This window comes from Aotus nancymaae, unplaced genomic scaffold, assembly GCF_030222135.1.
Source record: "Aotus nancymaae isolate 86718 unplaced genomic scaffold, 86718_ANA_hifiasm-v0.15.2.pri h1tg000053l, whole genome shotgun sequence".
NCBI lineage: Eukaryota > Metazoa > Chordata > Mammalia > Primates > Aotidae > Aotus > Aotus nancymaae.
This window is the reverse complement of record NW_026988467.1, coordinates 29,141,249-29,159,874: the sequence shown is the minus strand read 5'-3', so window position 1 is coordinate 29,159,874 and position 18,626 is coordinate 29,141,249. Positions and strand designations below refer to the sequence as shown.

Here is an 18,626-nt window from a genome sequence, read left to right as displayed (position 1 = left end):
CTTACCATTTGCCACACTTGCATGATATTATCTTCTGATACAGAACAAATCACCCAAGGTTCATTGGGATTCCAGGAGAAATCAGATATCTTGGCAGTGTGACCACCATGAATAAACTGTAAGAAGGAAGAAAATAAAGATGTTAAATGCAGAGAGAGGACATTAAATTATAGACTATTTCAGTACTGTCCAATGCTTGTAACATACCAACAACTCTGGTGGCCCGTCTTCTGCATCTTCTGGGGATTGTTCTTCTCCAATTTTACTAGCACAAAAGCATAATTTAAAAAGTTAAAACAGATTACCTTTGCAAAGTGTCAATAAAGGAAATAATTATATATACAGAGTAATGAATACATGAATTACCTTAAATCCCAGACATTCAGTCTGCGATCAGTACCACTGGAAGCCAAAATAGTCTCATTGTGAGGTGACCACTGAACCTACGCATAAGAATGAAAGAAACAGCAAAGCCATGAATCAGAAAATAAAGGGGGGGGAAAAGAAATCACAAAATATTTAACAATTTAAAAATTTTGTAAATAAAAGGGAAGAGGAAGTCAAAAGTATTATAGACACTACGTAAGAGCCAAAGAATTTATTTTACAGGTGGGCACGGTGGCTCATGCCTGTAATCCTAGCACTTTGGGAGGCTGAGGCAGGTGGATCACCTAAGGTCAGGAGTTCAGGACCAGCCTGACCAACATGGTGAAACTCTGTCTCTACCAAAAATACAAAAATTAGCTGGTTGTGGTGGCATGCGCCAGTAATCCCAGTTACTAAGGAGGCTGAGGCAGGAGGACTGCTTCAATCCGACATCGAACCACTGCACTCCAGCCTGAGCAGCAAGAGCAAACTTCATCTAAAAAAAAAAAAAAGGCTGGGGCGGGGCGGGGGGCGGCGCGATGAGTGGGAGGAGGGCTCTTGGACATCAAAGACTACAATGTAATCTCTCATAATACCCTAGTAACAGGCTTTGAACGTAGTGTAACAATTATTTCTTTTTAAATTTTGCAATCAGACCTTGGTGATGACCTTGAGCAGTAGGATAAACAACTCCCACATGCTTAGTGTTCCAATAATGTGGCATGCAAAGAAAGATGAAGAATATATTGGAACAAGGGAAGAGACCACTGAGTGCCAGAAGCAGGGCTGAAAAAAATGATCAGGCACTAGTTTTTCTCTTTTTAAATTTTTATTAAAAAATATAGAGAAGGGGCCGGGCATGGTGGCTCATGCCTGTAATGCCAGTACTCTGGCCAACACCGTGAAACTCCGTCTCTACTAAAAATACATACAAAAAATTAGTTGAGCACGGTAGCACACGCCTGTAGTCCCAGCTACTCAGAAGGCTGAGGCAGGAGAATCACTTGAACCCAGGAGGCAGAGGTTGCAGTGAGCCAAGATTGCGCCACTGCCCTCCAGCCTGGGCGACAGAGCAAGACTCTTCAAAAAAATAAATAAATAAATAAAAATTAGGCCAGACGCGGGGGTTCACACCTATAATCCCAGCATTTTGGGAGGCCGAGGTGGGGAGATCACGAGGTCAAGAGATCGAGACCATCCTGGCCAACATGGTGAAACCCCATCTCTACTTAAATACAAAAATTAGTTGGGCATGGTGGCGCATGCCTGTAGTCCCAGCTACTTGGGAGACTGAGGCAGGAAAATTGCTTGAACCCAAGAGGCAAAGGTTGCAGTGAGCCGAGATCGAACCACTGCACTCCAACTTGGTGCCGGGAGACAGAGTGAGACTCTTGTCTCAAAAAAATAAAATAAATAAATAAATAATAAATAAATTAAAAAAAAATACATATATAGAAAGAGAGAGAGAGAGAGTGTGTGTGAGTGTCTGTTAGACACAGAGACAGACAGACAGGGTTTTGCCATGTTGACCAGGCTGGTCTCAAATTCCTGGCCTCAAGTGATATGCCCATCTCAGCCTCCTAAAGTGCTGGGATTACAGACATGAGCCACCACACCTGGTCTAGTTTTCTTAGTATCTGTAGAAGGTAGGTGGTCAATAACCAGTATGAAAAAGTATAGAAATAACAAAGAAAAAAATTTCCCACAGAAAGAAGCATAGGCATATAGATTTCTATTTTTACCAACAGCATATAGCACATGTGTGCCCATCACACATTCAGGTTTTTTTTTTGTTTTTTTTTTTCCAAATTTAAGACGGGGTTTCACCACGTTGGTCAGGCTGGTCTTGAACTCCTGACCTCAGGTGATCCGCCCACCTTGGCCACCAAAGTGCTTGGATTACAGGAGTGAGCCACCACGCCCGGTTCAGGTTCTTAAAACAAAAGAAATTAGTAGCATTAGTTTCTCTTACCTGGAATATTTCATCCTTATGTGATTCAAAGGAATGCAACTTAAGTTTCAGATTTCTCAGATCCCACAAAGCAACAGTCTACAAAAAGAAGAGTAATCAATTTTTTAAAATAAGAAAAAATACTCTAAGTAAAATATCTCTGCAATTCAAAAGAAGCTGGAGAAATTATGTTTTCTTTTAAATAAACCAAACTGACCTTGTCAGCTGATCCTGTGGCAAGAATGAACTCACTGTAAGGATTGAAAGAGAGGCAGTTCACTTCAGCAGTGTGAGCATCAACTGAGTGGCTTGGTTTGGAAGTATTGTTTGAACGAGTATCCCAACTTCAGTGGAAAGAAAAAAAGAAAAAAAATCTTGAAATGGTGACTAAACTTAAAACTTAGACAATGTATTTAGAAAAAAACCCTGAATGGATTCTACTCACATCATAAGTTTCTGATCATCAGCCACTGACCCAAACAGAGACTCATGGAGCAAATGCCAGGAAACATCTTCTACTACTGCTGTATGCCCTGTAAAGATGGTCTTTGCATCCACCACTTTTCCCTCCTTTGGAACGGCACTGATGTCCCACAGGCAGATGGTCTTAAATGTAAAATTAACCATTATATAAAAGGAAGATTCTCACCTCCCCACACACCCCAAAAAAGAAACCAACTGGTAACTAGCCCAGATTTGCTTCAAAATGGAAGGATACGCACATGGTCATCTGAAGCACTAAGCAAGTGCCCACTGAGATTTGGGTTCCAAGAAAGCCCATAGCCTTCCTTCTGATGTCCACGGAGACGCAAATCTGGGTTGCATTCTCCAGAAGGATCTGCAAAGTGACAGACACATCAAGACTACCCAGTCCAGTGGCTCTCTGGGCCTACTGAGCATAACGGAATTTTGATCAAGATGTCTAAAGCTCTTAATGTTTATAAATGACACAGGAACCGTTACACCAAATAGACAATGCTTAAGTAGCACCTGTATTTTGTTCTACGTAAAAAAAAACATTATTTTTCACGCAGGCAAAATGAAGAAAAGTATCCACCTAGCAAAACAAATCACAAGATGTTAAATTATACAGAGTAAGTAACATGCAATTAAACTCAGAGTGAGTGGGCCTAAGAATTCCCATAGTCTCATTTGTATTTGAATAGAAATGGGCACGTACCGGGTTTAGAAGGATGTTTTGTATAGTCAAAGACAAGAACATCACTGGAAGGAGTCTTTGTTGCAATGATACAAGGGTTCTGGGGCATATAACGAGCCCTGTTTACTTCTCCTTCATGGTTGATCTTGATTTCTATTTCAATTTTTCCACTAACTGAACCAAAACCTCCAAATTCTGTAAATAAATCAATTGCAAATGAGGACAAAGAGTTACTCAATGTTACCCAGAGTATAAGAATATAGGAAAGGATTTTTTTTTTTCCTTAGCAGATGTGCTAGATGTAATCTAGACATCTGCTAGCACTAAGGTCCTTTCCTACCCCTGTGACTCCGGGTAGTTAAATACCTAATAAGAAAGATAGCCCTCCATATCAGTGAGTTCTGCATCCATGAATTCAACCAACCATGGATTAAAAACATTCAGAAAAACACTGCACATGTATTGAACATGTACAGACTTTTCCCCTCATCATTATTCCCTGAACAAGTCTATTTATAAAACATTTACATTGTATTAGGTATTGTACATAGATGGATGTTTAAAGTATGAGAAGATCTGCATAGGTTATGTGCAAACATTAAGCCATGCTGTATCAGAGATTTCAGCATCTGTGAATTTTGGCACCCAAAGGAGGTCCTGGAACGAATTCCCCACAGATACTGAGGGATGGCTGTATTATATTACTCTTTGAAATTAAGGAAAACTAGAGATCTACTTCAAAAGCAGATCTTAATAAAGTTTTCGAATTTTTAAGTACAGATAAGTATGCTGAATAAAACCAATGCTACTGAGGGCCGGGCGCAGTGGCTCACGCCTGTAATCCCAGCACTTCGGGAGGCCGAGGCAGGCGGATCACAAAGTCAGGAGATTGAGACCATCCTGGTCAACACGGCGAAACCCCGTCTCTACTAAAAATACAAAAAATTAGCTGGGCATGGTGGTGCGTGCCTGTAATCCCAGCTACTCAGGAGGCTGAGGCAGGAGAATTGCCTGAACCCAGGAGGCGGAGATTGCGGTGAGCCGAGATCATGCCATTGCACTCCAGCCTGGGTAACAAGAGTGAAACTCCGTCTCAAAAAAAAAAAAAAAAAAACCACAATGTTACTATGATAATGAATATCAAGTACACAGTGTGCTAGACACCCAAGTGTCCTTCTTCCATCACTTGTTTGAAGCTCTAGTTTGGGATGAATGTTCTGAAATATCATCATGCCGTTTATGTTCTCCCTAGTGTTTCAATGAGGAAAAACAGAGCCACAGCAGCCAGTTCCATTTTGCTACCCCCACTTACATGTGCCAACCAAAGTCCCTGGTTGAAATAAACCAGTTAAGCAACAACTGGATGAAAACATTTTTTATTCACACTTGACTACTATATGCACTTGAGAGTTCTACCAAGTACCATTTGTATGACAATATAATTTGTGATTATGTAAATCTTGGCAAAGCAATATATAAACCAAGATAGTTAATGATCAAAGAATAACAGAAGGCAGCATGATACAACTGCAAGTTCCTAAGTAAGAGTCAAGATCCAGGCCTAAGTGGCTCTGCTACTTACTTAGTTTGATGATTCAGGGAAAGCCTTCAGTTTCTCTGAGCCTCAAATACCTTATCCATTAGTAACTCATAAATAAAAATACTGTCAATCGCATTGCTATATAGTGTTATTCTTTTTCACTGCAACCTCTGCCTCCTGGGTTCAAATAATTCTCACGCCTCAGCCTCCCAAATAGCTGGGATTACAGGCACACGCCACTGTGCCCAGCTAATTTTTGTATTTTTAGTAGAGACGGGGTTTCACCATGTTGACCAGGATGGTCTCTCGATCTCTTGACCTCATGATCCACCCGCCTCGGCCTCCCAAAGTGCTGGGATTACAAGAGAGAGCCACTGCGCCCAGCCTAGTGTTATTCTTTGAAGGACAAACATCTTTTCAGAAAGCAAGGATATACATGGGTGATATGGCTGTCATATTAGATAACTTCCTTTTTTCATATTAGATAACTTTCAACTTCAAAATAACTTTTGAAAAGCAAATGTTTCACACAGGCTAAAAACCTAAAAATAAAAACTCAAGATAGATTGTAAAGGAGAAAAAAATCCCACATTAAACTAATTTTTCCATAACTACAGCCCACAAGCATCTACAATCTATGAAAACACAAGGCATACATGGTATGTATCTCAAGAAACTTCAGTCTAAGTACAGGCATAGCTCGTTTTATTGTGCGTCACAGACGTATTTTTTCCCCAATTGAAGGTTATAGCAACCCTGTGTTGATTAAATTAGTGCCATTTTCCCAACATGTGTTCAGTTGGTGCCTCCGTCAGCATTTTTTTTAAGCAATGAAGAACTTTCAAATTAAGGTATGTACATTGTTTTTAAGACATAATGCTATTACATACTTAGGAGACTACAGTATAGTGTAGTAAGGTGTAGTATAGTATAAGGTGGGTGGATCACCTGAGGTCAGGAGTTCAAGACCAGCCTGGCCAATATGGTGAAACCCCATCTCTACTAAAATACAAAAATTAGCTGGGCATGGTAGTGTACACCTGTAGTCCCAGCTACTCAAGAGGCTGAGGCAGGAGAATCAGCTTGAACTTGGGAGGCGGAGGTTGCAGTGAGAGATCACGCTACTGCACTCCAGACTGGACGACAAATCGAGACTCCATTTCAAAAAAATAAAATAAAAACCAGAAGAAAGGCACCAATAACAAAGAAGCAGCTACAGGGGGCACAGAGCCCACAGAACAAGGGGTAACCACTATATAATGTCAGTTATTTCAGTATTGGGCATATATTAAATGTAGGCCTCCTTAACTGTAAAAAAAAACCACAGTAATAAGAAGTCAGTGTATTCAAAGTTGAAAACTGGGCTGGCCCTATGTTACTGGGTTATCAGAACTGATTATCATTAGTGTCACTAAAGTTGCATATACCCCTCACTGTTAAATTTGATGGGGTTTAAAAAAAAATGGTAAATTCCATTTAAAAAACATTTTGGAGGGCCGGGCACAGTGGCTCAAGCCTGTAATCCCAGCACTTTGGGAGGCTGAGGCGGGTGGATCACGAGGTCAAGAGATCGTGACCATCCTGGTCAACATGGTGAAACCCCGTCTCTACTAAAAATACAAAAATTAGCTGGGCATGGTGGCCCGTGCCTGTAATCCCAGCTACTCGGGAGGCTGAGGCAGGAGAATTGCCTGAACCCAGGAGGTGGAGGTTGCGGTGAGCCGAGATCGCACCATTGCACTCCAGCCTGGGTAACAAGAGCGAAACTCAGTCTCAAAAAAAATAAAAATAAAAAATAAAAAATATGAAAAAAAACATTTTGGGGGCCAAGTGTGGTGGCATATGCCTGTAGTCCTAGCTGCTTAGAAGGCTGAGACTACAGTGAGCTGTAATCATACCACTGCATTCCAGCCTAGGCAAGAAGAGTGAGACCCTGTTTGAAAAAAATGTGTATATAATAATATAAGACAAATGAATAAATAGGTGTTGAAGCTGATATATGAAAAGAACAATTTGAAGTAGAAAGGTTGAGCTATCAACTTGCTTTCCTATTTTGTGGGCTTCTCTCCACATAAATATTATTAAAACAAACCTGAGGTATAACATGATATAGTAAAGGTATACAAACCATTGTAGCTTGATGCATTTATACATATGTATGCACCAGGTCAAAATATAAAACATTCCCATCACCCCAGAAGGCACAAGCTGTATCCTTCCCAGTCAATACTATGTCCTCAAACAAGGTAACAACCATTGTGATTTTTACCACTGAGCCACTTTTTGAGCCCATAAACCTTACAAATAAGTTCTACCAGATTGAGTAAATCACAGAAATTATTTAATCATGATTAAATTAATAGTTCATCATATATAATTCAGACTAAAAACTAAAGATATCACTTTTTACTTTTTATTTATTTTTTTAGACAAAGTCTCGTTCTTGTCACCCAGGCTGGAATGCAGTGGCTCGATCTCAGCTCACAGCAATCTCTGCCCCCTGGGTTCAAGCAATTCTCCTGCCCCAGCCTCCTGCGTAGCTGGGATTACAGGTGAGTGCAACCAGGTCCAGCTAATTTTTTGTATTTTCAGTAGAGATAGGGTTTCACCATGTTGGCCAGGCTGGTCACCAACTCCTGACCTTCTGATCCACCCATCTCGGCCTACCAAAGGTGCTGGGATTACAGGCGTGAGCCACTGCCCCAGCCCCTTTTCAAAAAAGCAAATTACGCTAGGCACGGTGGCTCACACCTGGAACCTCAGCACTTTGGGAGGCAGAGGCAGGCGGATCACCTGAAGTCAGGAGTTTGAGACCAGCCTCACCAACATGGTGAAACCCCATCTCTACTAATTAGCCAGGCGTGGCAGGCTATGCCAGTAATCCCAGCTACTGAGGCTGAGGCAGAACTGCTTGAACCCAGGAGGTAGAAGTTGCAGTAAGCCAAGGTTGTGCCACTGCACTCCAGCCTGGGCAACAAGAGTAACTCTGTCTAAATATAAAAAGATTTAACAGATACTTCTCAAAAAAAGACATATAAGTAGACAACAAAGGTGGAAAAAAACGATCGACATCACCAATCATCAGAGAAATGCAAATCAAAACAGATGCCTCTCACACCAGTCAGAATGGCTATTATTAAAATATCAAAAAATAACATGGTGAGGCTGCAGAGAAAAAGTGAATGCTACACACTGTTGGTGGACATGCAAATTAGTTCAGCCACTGTGAAAAGCACTGTGTGGAGATTTCTCAAACAACTAAAAATAGGGCTGGGCAAAGTGGCTCAAGTCTGTAATTCCAGCACTTTGGGAGGCTGAGGCAGGTGGATCACCTGAGGTCGGGAGTTCCAGATCAGCCCATCCAACATGGAGAAACTCTGTCTGTACTAAAAATGCAGAAATATTAGCTGGGTGTTGTGGCAGGGACCTGTAATCCCAGCTACTCAGGAGGCTGAGGCAAGAGAATTGCTTAAACCAGCGAGTCAGAGGTTGTAGTGAGCCGAGATTGCTCCATTGCACTCCAGCCTGGGCGACAGAGCAGGACTCCGTCTCATTTAAAAAAAAAAAAAAAAAAAAATTAAATTGGCCGGGCATAGTGGCTCACGTCTATAATCCCAGCACTTTGGGAGGCCTAGGCGAGCAGATTCTCAGGTCAGGAATGCGAGATCAGCCTTACTGACATGGTCAAATCCTGTCTCTACTAAAAATACAAAAAATTAGCCAGGAGTGGTGGTACGCACCTGTAATTCCAGCTACTTGGGAGGCTGAGGGAAGAGAATGGCTTGAACCCAGGAGGTGGAGGTTGCAGTGACCCAAGATCGCACCACTGCACAACAGCCTGGGTGACAGAGCCAGACTCCATCTCAAAAAAAAAAAAAAAAAGCTGGGTGTGGTGGCTCATGCCTGTAATCCCAGCACTTTGGGAGGCCAAGGTGGGCGGATCACCTGAGGTCAGGAGTTTGAGACCAGCCTGGCCAACATGGTGAAACCTTGTCTCAAAAAAATTAGCCAGGTATGGTGATACATGTCTGTAGCCCCAGCTACCTGGGAGGAATAGGTGGGAGGATCATTACAGCCCATAAGTTGGATTAGAGGCTGCAGTCAACTATCAATAACAAGACTTAAGATTGTAAGTTAAACTAGAAAATGATCTGCACCTATTTATTGGGTGGAGGGGGTGTAATATGAAGAGAACTCAAAAGTATCGGCAAAAAAACATAAATAAGCAGCTCAAGGGAGATATAAAGTACGCTCAACATCACAAATAACTTAAAAAGCAATGTAAACTAAGGATGAACTCTATTAAGTCCAATGTTGGCAAGGGCATGGAGAAACAGACATAAATACATATGTTGTTGTGGGACTCTGAATCTTTTTTTTGGAGTGCAACTTAGTGGTATCAATTATATTCAAAAATGGTCCTGCCCTTTGATCCAACATTCTACTTAGACTATAGCAAAACTATGCTTTTGAAGTAAAAAAATTAGAAACCATCTAAATGTCAATCAGTAAGGAATGGTTAATTATGGTCTACTATATAACCATCAGAATATATCACAATACATCCATTTAAGTCATCTCCAGGGGAAAGGTTTTTTTTTTTTTTTTTTTTTTTTTCCCCAGGCTGGAGTGCAATGGTGTGATCTTGGCTCACTGCAACTTCCGTCTTCTGGGTTCAAGTGATTCTCCCACCTCAGCCTCCTGAGTAGCTGGGATTACAGGTGCGTGCTGCCATGCCTAGCTAATTTTTAGTAGAGGCTAATTTTTGTGTTTTCAGCAGAGATGGGCTTTCACCATGGTGACCAGGCTAGTCTTCGACTCCTGACCTCAAGTGATCCACCCACCTCGGCCTCCCAAAGTGCTGGAATTACAGGCCTGTGCCACCACACCTGGCTGGGGAAAGGTTTGTATGGGAGAAGGGTGTGTTTTTTACTGTGTGTGTGTGTGTGTGTGTGTGTGTGTATACACACATATATATACTTTTACAATTTATCACACTATCAATCAGAGTTATTTGTGCCTAATTAACACCAAGAACCAAAAAATTTAAAAACAATTTATCCTCATTTAACAGAATGGAAACTGGACTCAGAGAGGCTAAATGATTCACCCAAAACCCCAAAGCTAATAATAGTACAACTCTGAGCTGGGCACAGTGGCTCATGCCTGTAATTTCAGCACTTTGGGAGGCCAAGGTGGGTGAATCATTTCAGGTCAGGAGTTCCAAGACCAGCCTAACATGATGAAACCCCACCTCTACTAAAAATACAAATTAGACGGGCATAGTGGTGCATGCCTGTAGCTCCCAGCTACTCTAGAAGCTGACGCAGGACAATCTCCTGAACCTAGGAGGCAGAGGTTGCAGTCAGTCGAGATCGCGCCACTGCACTCCCGCCTGGATGACAGAGCCAGATTCCATCTCAAAAAAACAAAAAAAACGAACCCAAAAAACTAGTGGTACAACAGGTTCTAAAGAAGTTCAGTGTTCTCTTCCCCAGCCCACATCACAGATCACTATACAGAGAATAACTTTCCAGAAATCACTTGGGTCACTTTTGGGTCAGTGACACAAAAATCATGTTTGCTGACCTTTGTAAGAACTTATTTGTCATTCTGCATCACACTAAGCTAAATGTGGAATGACCAAAGACTAAACTGCACAATTACAATCCTGGCAAATAACTATAAACCAAAAGAATTTAGATTTAAAAATGAATTCTGCTAATCAGGAGAACCCCAATAATGGGAGCCCATCTTCTATTTTTTATAATAATTTGGTTTGAGGATAATAAAGGAAACTCACCAACTTCTACCTCTTTTGAAAAAAAAAAAAAAAAAAAATAGTGGGCCGGGTGTGATTGTGATCCTAGCACTTTGGGAGTCTGAGGTAGGCAGATCATGAGGTCAGGAGTTCGAGACCAGCCTGACCAACATGGTGAAACCTCATCTCTCCTAAAAATACAAATATTGGTGGCATATGCCTGTAATGCTAGCACTTTGGGAGCCCAAGGCAGGCAGATCATGAAGTTAAGAGATCGAGACCATCCTGACCAACATGGTGAGACCCCATCTCTATTAAAAATACAAAAATTTGCCAGATGCAGTGGCTCACACCTGTAATCCTAGCACTTTGGGAGCCCAAGGTGAGCAGATCACAAGAGATCAAGACCATTCTGGCCAACATGGTGAATCCCTATCTCTACTAAAAAGAAAAAAATTAGCCAGACATGGTGGCACGTGCCTGTAATCTCAGCTACTCAGGAGGCAGAGGCAGGAAAATTGGTGGAACCCGGGAGGGGGAGGTTGCAGTGAGCCAAGACTGCACCATTGCACTCCAGCCTGGGCAACAAAACAAGACTCTTTCTCAAAAAACAAAGAGAGTAAGCATTTCATGAGCAGTTAAACCCTTAGGTTATCACCTAAAAAACAGGGTATCATAATAATGAATCAACTCATTGTTAATTAATTTTTCTTTTTTTTTGAGATGGAGTCTCACTCTGTCTCACAGGCTGGAGTGCAGTGGCACGATCTCAGCTTACTGCAACCTCTGCCTCCCGGGTTTAGGCAATTCCCTGCCTTAGCTTCCCTAGTAGCGGGGATTACAGGCACCCACCACCAGGCCTGGCTATTTTTTTTTTTTTTTTTAGTATAGACGGGGTTTTACCATCTTCGCTAGGCTGGTCTTGAACTCCTGACCTTGTGATCCACTCACCTTGGCCTTTGGGATTACAGATGTCAGCCACTATGCCCAGCCTGGAACTTAAATTTCTATACACATAGGGCGTGCCATGGTTAAGTCATTTCTACCACTTTAAACCTAGAAAGGGTAATTTACGTTAATGTTTCCGAACGTTTTCTTTTTTTAATTAATGCTCCTTTAAGAAGGGTTTTAAGAACTAGCCCCGCCCCATCAATCCTATGAAATTTAATACCATAGATATCCTATGTACTCTGTGCATATCTGTGCTTTATACAATCAACCATAAGATTATTTACACGTACTCTCACACACACACAAACCAATTTTCACCTCCTTAAAGGTAGTATCTCCCATGTTAAGAATGTACAGCAATATGGCTAGGTGTGGTGACTCACATCTGTAATACCAGCACTTTGGGAGACTGAGGAGGGTGGATCACCTGAGGTCAGGAGTTCGAGACCAACCTTCTCCAACTTGGTGAAACCCCTTCTCTACTAAAAATACAAAAAAACACTACAGGCATGGTGGGAGGCCTCTGTAGTCCCAGCTACTCAGGAGGCTGAGGCAGAAGAATTGCTTAAACCTGGGAGGCAGAGGTTACAGTGAGCTGAGATTACACCACTGCACTCCAACCTGGGCAACGGAGCAAGACTCTAAAAAATAAAAAAATAAAATAAAGAAGGGTGCAGTGGCTCACCCAAGTTTGAAACTAGCCTGACCAACATGTTGAAACCCCATCTGTACTAAAAACACAAAAATGAGCCAGGTGTGGTGGTGGGCACTTGCAATCCCAGCTACTCGGGACACTGAGCCAAAAGAATTGCTTGAACCTGGGAGATGGAGGTTGCAGTGAGCCGAGATTGCGCCACTGCATGCAAGCCAGGATAACAGAGCGAGACTCCATCTCAGGAACAAAAAACAAACAAACAAAAAACACTACCAATAAATGTACAGCAATAACATAGGGTATATTTTTGCTTCTTTCAATTATAGAAATTTCCTCCGCCAGCACCAGTTGAGAAAAGTTTATTGCAAAGGTATAGAACCAAGGATGTGTTAAGTATTTCTTCTGACATCTACAACTCTACCACTGCAAACTCAGGCTCTCTCTCAAGCTTAAATATTATTTCTAAAGTCAGAGATTACTTTATCAAACTAAATAATATAACTTTTACAATTCAAAGACATGAAAGATATGACCCATACATGTTTACTTCCTTCACCTTTAAGATTCCTACCTCCTTTCTCACTGTCGTAGTGTGATGCATCAAACTGAGCATCATCATTAGGGAGTTGCACACTGGCTATCACAAGATGGTTTTGTTCATCCGATGTGTGTGTCCCCAGCACAAGTCGATGAATGCTGAAATCTTTCCCTTCTGGTCTGTAACAGCAATATATGGTCACTATTCAAATTAGTAACATCAAGAAAACATGAAGTCAATAATATACATGTTATGTAAAAGGCACTATTACAACCAGGATTTTTCACCCGGGGCTAGAATGGAGTGGTGCAATCTTGGCTTACTGCAACCTCCAGCTCTCAGGGTTCAAGCTATTCTCGTGCCTCAGCCTCCCAAGTAACTGGGACTACAAGCACCTGCCACCACACCTGGCCTCAAGTGATCCACCCACCTCAGCCTCCCAAAGTGCAGGGATTACAGGCAAGAGCCACCATGCCCGGCCAAGAGCCTTATTTTCTACTTAATTACTCTGGAGAAGAAGTAAAACGTTTAATGGAATAAAATATGAATCAACTACTCACTCACTACAACAGGTTAGAGGTTAAGAAAACCATTGTTGGGTATGCTAATAATTTTCTTTACTAAAACTTTAATCAAAAAGGAAAAAAGGGGAAAGGGTGCAAAGAAAATCCGAAGAAAAAAATGAAAAAAGGGAAAAGAGAAAAATTAGATTAAGCAAACCAATTTTTCAGATATTTACTAAACACCTAATCAACAGACACATTGCTCCAAATGCTATGGAAGTACAAAGATGATTAAGACATGATTTTGGTCCTTAAAAAACCCTCAGCTGGCTAATCCCAGCTACTCAGGAGGCTGAGGCATAAGAATGGCTTGAACCCAGAAGGCAGAGGTTGTAGAGTGCGGACGTCGTGCCACTGCACTCCAGCCTGGGTGACAGAGAAAGACAGACAGACAGAAAGATAGAAAGAGAGAGAGAAAATTAAAAAATTTGCCTAAGATCACACAGCTACTAAGTAACAGAAGTATACTGAAGTCCAAATCTGACCTTTGATATGGGAAAGCACAGTGGGGGAGAAAGCCGATTAAAACTGACTTTTTAAGTGTCCTGAATACAATCTTAAGACATTCTGTACTCCATACTGGGCCAAGGGCATCCACACCATCTGGGAACTTATTAGAAATGCAAATTCTCCCATCTACTCCAGACCCATTGAATCAGAAACTCTAGAAGGCGGGGCACAACTATGTTTCACAATACCGCCAACTGATTATGATGCATATAAAATTTTGAGAACCCCTGGTAGAGATGGGAAAGACGCTACACAAGCAGAATTCATTGAGCTTTATAAATTGATTGCCTGCAAAATGGAGAAAGAGAAAATGAAAAACAAATGCCAATTAGGATAAAAAGAAATAGGAACAATATGAAGAGAAAGCTGGGGTAAGATCTTCATGGAAGGAATTATTCCATTTACAACATGTCTAATTGGGGAAGCCAGTAAGATACATCAAGGAAGACACCAGCAAGCAGAAGAAAAATCAGGAAAAGCTCTGGAGAAGTTAGGTCTAAAGACATCAATAGGAATTCTTCTGCACAGATGTGACAGGCAAAGCTTTGAGAACATATACCATACATTGAAAAAACAGAAATGATTGTTTCCTATGATCCGTGAAATAAATTTAAAGAAAAAAAAAAAAGATGAAAAGAGGGATATGAACAGCAAATTGGAATTACCTGTATGTAGAAGGCTAGACAAAGAACCAGAAGAAGAATGAAGGAGAGGACAATGCTAAAGAATTACAATTGTGGTTTTTCTTCTTTTTTTTTTAATTGCATTTTAGGTTTTGGGGTACATGTCAAGAACATGCAAGATTGTTGCATAGGTGCATATGTGGCAGTGTGATTTGCTGTCTTCCTCCCCTTCACCTATATGTGGCATTTCTCCCCATGCTATCTCTCCCCAACTCCCCACCCCCCGCTGTCCCTCCCCTATTTCCCCCCTCTTCTTTCTTTTTTTTAAAGGGGGAAATGAATATGAATAAACACCAGAAAAAGAACACACACAAAAGTAAACACTGCATCAGGGCTGCTTGCTTGTATGTAACCCTCATCTTAAAACACAAAAATAGGGCCAGGCACTGTGGCTCATGCTTGTAATCCCAGCACTTGGGGAGGTCAAAGTGGAAGGATCACTAAAGCCCAGAAGTTAACTGTCTGGGCAACACAGCAAAAAATTTTTTCAAAAATTAGCTAGGCATGGTAGCATGTGCCTGTAGTCCCAACTATTCTAGAGGCTAAGGCAGGGGGATCCCTTGGCCCAGGAGGTCAAGGCTGCAGGGAACTCTGATTGTGTTCCAACCCAGTCTGGGCCACAGAACAAGGTCCTGTCTTAAACAATTCTCAACCAGGCACGGTGGCTCATGCCTGTAATCCTAGCACTTTGGGAGGCCAAGGTGGACGATCACCTGAGGTCAGGAGTTCAAGACCAGCCTGGACAACACGGCAAAACCCTGTCTCTACTAAAAATACAAAAAATTAGCTGGGCATGGTGCAGGGGTGCCTGTAATACCAGCTACTTGGGCAGGATAATTGCTTGAACCCGGGAGGCAGAGGTTACAGTGAGCCGAGATCGTGTCACTACACTCCAGCCTGGGGAACAAGAGCCTCCATCTCAAAGAAACAATTCTCATTATCTAGATTTGCTAAAGCAAAAAACTAGGGATGACAATACAGATTTCAGCCTTGGGGAATTAAGTATTTAATTCTTGCTTTCTAAACCTAGCTAGCCATTCTATTTTTCTTTTTAAAAAATTTTTGTTGTTGCTTTCATAGGCAAGCAACTAGTCATTCTATTATATTACCTGGAAAGTTTCTGAAAAATAGGGGTCCAAGGGTGTTTAGTAGGTATGGGGTGGCCAATATTTGTGATCCACTAGTCCAAGAAGCACAATTTAGCATATGACCATAGTAAATCTGGAATCACCATTCAAGTACATTTTTCATCAAGTACTCCATCACAAGTTTTTTTTTCTTTGAGACAGGGTGGCACTCTGAAGCCCAAGCTGGAGTGCAGTAGCAGGATCACAGCTCACTGCAGCCTTGATTTCCCAAGGCTCAGGTGATCCTCCTGTCTCAGACCCTGCTGAGGAACTGGGAATACAGGTGTGCACCACCATGCCCTGATAATAGTTAAATTTTTAGTAGATAGGGCGTTTTTACCATGCTGCCCAGTCTAGTTTTGAACTTCTGGCTTGAAGCGATTCATCTGTCTCAGCTTCCCAAAGTGCTGGGATTACATGTATAAGCCACTATGCCCAGCACATAAGTTCTTAAATGGTTTGAATTACCACTGAAAACACGTGACAGGAATGACTCCAATTATCCTGAATTTCCCAAGCAATTTTTTTTTTTTGATACCTCTTGGTGCCCAGCTCACCAGAACCTCCGTCTCCTGGGTTCAAGCGATTCTCCTGCCTCAGCACCCCCAGGAGCTGGGGTTACATGCATGAACCACCACACCTGGCTAATTTTTTTGTGTGTTTTTAGTAGAGACAGGGTTTCACCATGTTGGCCAGGCTGGTCTCAAAATCCTGACCTTGTGATCCGCCTCCCCTGCCAAAGTGCTGGGATTACAGGCGTGAAATCGCCATGCCAGGTCCAGAAGCTTCTTTAACGTAACCAGGAGTTCCACATTCAATTCATCATGAGAATTGCTTGGGGAGGCGGGGCGTGGTGGTGCATGCCTGTAATCCCAGCTACTCAGGAGGCTGAGGAATCTCTCTCTACAACTGCTGTCATCACCTGTAACTATAATTATTATTTTATATCTGCCACTTTCAACTAGACACTGTGTTCCCTGAAGGCAGGTACCATGACATTCTATGAGAATTCAAATTAAGTTTTGTTGAGGCCAGGCACAGTGGCTCACGCCTGTAATCCCAGCACTTTGGGAGGCCCAGACAGGTGGATCACCAGAGGTCAGGGGTTGGAGACCGGCCTGTCCAACATGGTGAAATCCTGTCTCTATTAAAAATACAAAAGAAATTAGCTGGGCATAGTGGCGCAGGAAAATCGCTTGAACCTGGGAGGCGGAAGTTGCAGTGAGCTGAGATCCTGCCACTGCACTCCAGCCTGGACAACAGAGTAAAACTGCTCTGGGGGCAGGGGGAAGGGTTAGGAGTTCAAGACCAGTCTGGTCACCATGGTGAAACTCCATCTCTAAAAATTAAAAAGTTTTGTTTTAAGGACTGGACTCATGGCAACGCTTTTTTTTTTTTTTTGGAGGGGTGGGTAAGAGATGCTCCCAAGGCTAGTCTCCAACTCCTGGCCTCAAACAAGCCTCCCGTCTGGGCCTCCCGAAGTGCTAGGACTGCAAGTGTGAGTCACTGCTCCTGGCAGTAATTAATGATTTTTGAAAGTTGACAAGTTTTGTATTACTATTTGGTCAGCTACAGCTATTCAATTCAGTATCAGAGAAAACACCAACATATTTTCTCGTCTCAGATAAATTACAAAATCATTATTTTGCCTTATTTTGCAGCCTAGAAAAAAATGTCACCAAGGCCGGGCGCGGTGGCTCACGCCTATAATCCTAGCACTTTGGGAGGCAGAGGTGGGTGGATCACCTGAGGTCAGGAGTTCAAGACCAGCCTGGCCATCATGGTGAAACCCCATCTTTTAAAAAGAAAAAAAAAAGAAAAGAAAAATGTCACCAAGAGGTTTTGATCACATGGCCTCTCCGGGTGACTGAAGAACGGAAAACAGAAAATCAATATGAGAAATCTACACTGAAGACACATCAAAATAACGTTCAGGAGAGTCATGTCACCTGGTTACATCTGGAAGCCACTGGGCAGTTAGGCTGGGCCACTCCAGAGCATGGGTCATCACCAAATCATAAAGAAAAGGAGTGTTCTTTTTCCATATTTTGTACTCCTCGTTGATCACTCGTTCTTCCACTGCGTCGTCGAAGGCTGCTAAAATTTTTCAAACAAATTAAGTCAGCAAAAAAACGGAAGCCGACTAAACATCTGCAAAGCTACCGGCATGACTCCTACAACCTAACTCTGAAATGGAGGAGATTTGTCTAAATCCCCACGGCGGAGGCACCCACACTCCACCTTCGCGGCGCCGGAACTCCTCGGGCCATGCCCGCCAGACACTCCGTTACCCGTTCCAGGCCACGGCGCCAGGCCCTCCGAACACGCTTGTGCGCGCAGAAACTCGCAAGCCCGATGAGGAGGCCGGAGCTCTGAGCCTTGTAGGTAGGAAGCGGGGTCCCGAGGATCGGGACAGAGGCCGAGAGACCGACTTCGGGGGCGGGAGGAGGAACAAACACCCCGCTGAGGACCCCACCGCCTGCTTCGCCAGCGGCGACAGACGTCGGTCCCAGGGAACCGGCGCGCCGTTAGCCCGCCCCGAGGGGAGTTCTCTCCTCACGCCTTCGGTACCGGAGACTGCACTCGGCAAACTCGGGCCTGCCCTCACTGTTAGGCCGTATCGAGGCCGCGGCACAGTCCCGGCTCCCCCTGCCCTCCTCGGGCGGTCCCAGTACCCTCACCTTCCTTGTCGGCCATGGCGAGCAAGCGAGCCGGGGGAATCCTGGGGTCGAGCGTTGCGGGAGGGGCGGGGAGGCTGCAAGCGCTCGCTCTACGCGCGGGGCCTCTATTGTTTCCTGCGCCCCCTGCGTGTGGGCCGACTC

General features: G+C 43.0%; 1 protein-coding gene across 1 annotated transcript in view; it reads right to left on the bottom strand.

The window, feature by feature from the left end:
- The window catches only part of RBBP4 (RB binding protein 4, chromatin remodeling factor), a 24,712-nt gene extending 6,086 nt beyond the window's left edge, over positions 1–18,626 (bottom strand). Inside the window, exons 1-11 of the mRNA XM_012440748.2 lie at positions 18,486–18,626; positions 17,754–17,901; positions 12,955–13,100; positions 3,498–3,671; positions 3,040–3,155; positions 2,763–2,923; positions 2,535–2,661; positions 2,339–2,416; positions 367–443; positions 208–265; positions 6–116 (exon numbers count right to left, since the gene is read on the bottom strand). Coding sequence (XP_012296171.1) covers positions 6–116; positions 208–265; positions 367–443; positions 2,339–2,416; positions 2,535–2,661; positions 2,763–2,923; positions 3,040–3,155; positions 3,498–3,671; positions 12,955–13,100; positions 17,754–17,901; positions 18,486–18,501 — 1,212 coding nt within the window. The 5' untranslated portion in view covers positions 18,502–18,626. The remainder of the gene's footprint in view (positions 1–5; positions 117–207; positions 266–366; positions 444–2,338; positions 2,417–2,534; positions 2,662–2,762; positions 2,924–3,039; positions 3,156–3,497; positions 3,672–12,954; positions 13,101–17,753; positions 17,902–18,485) is intronic.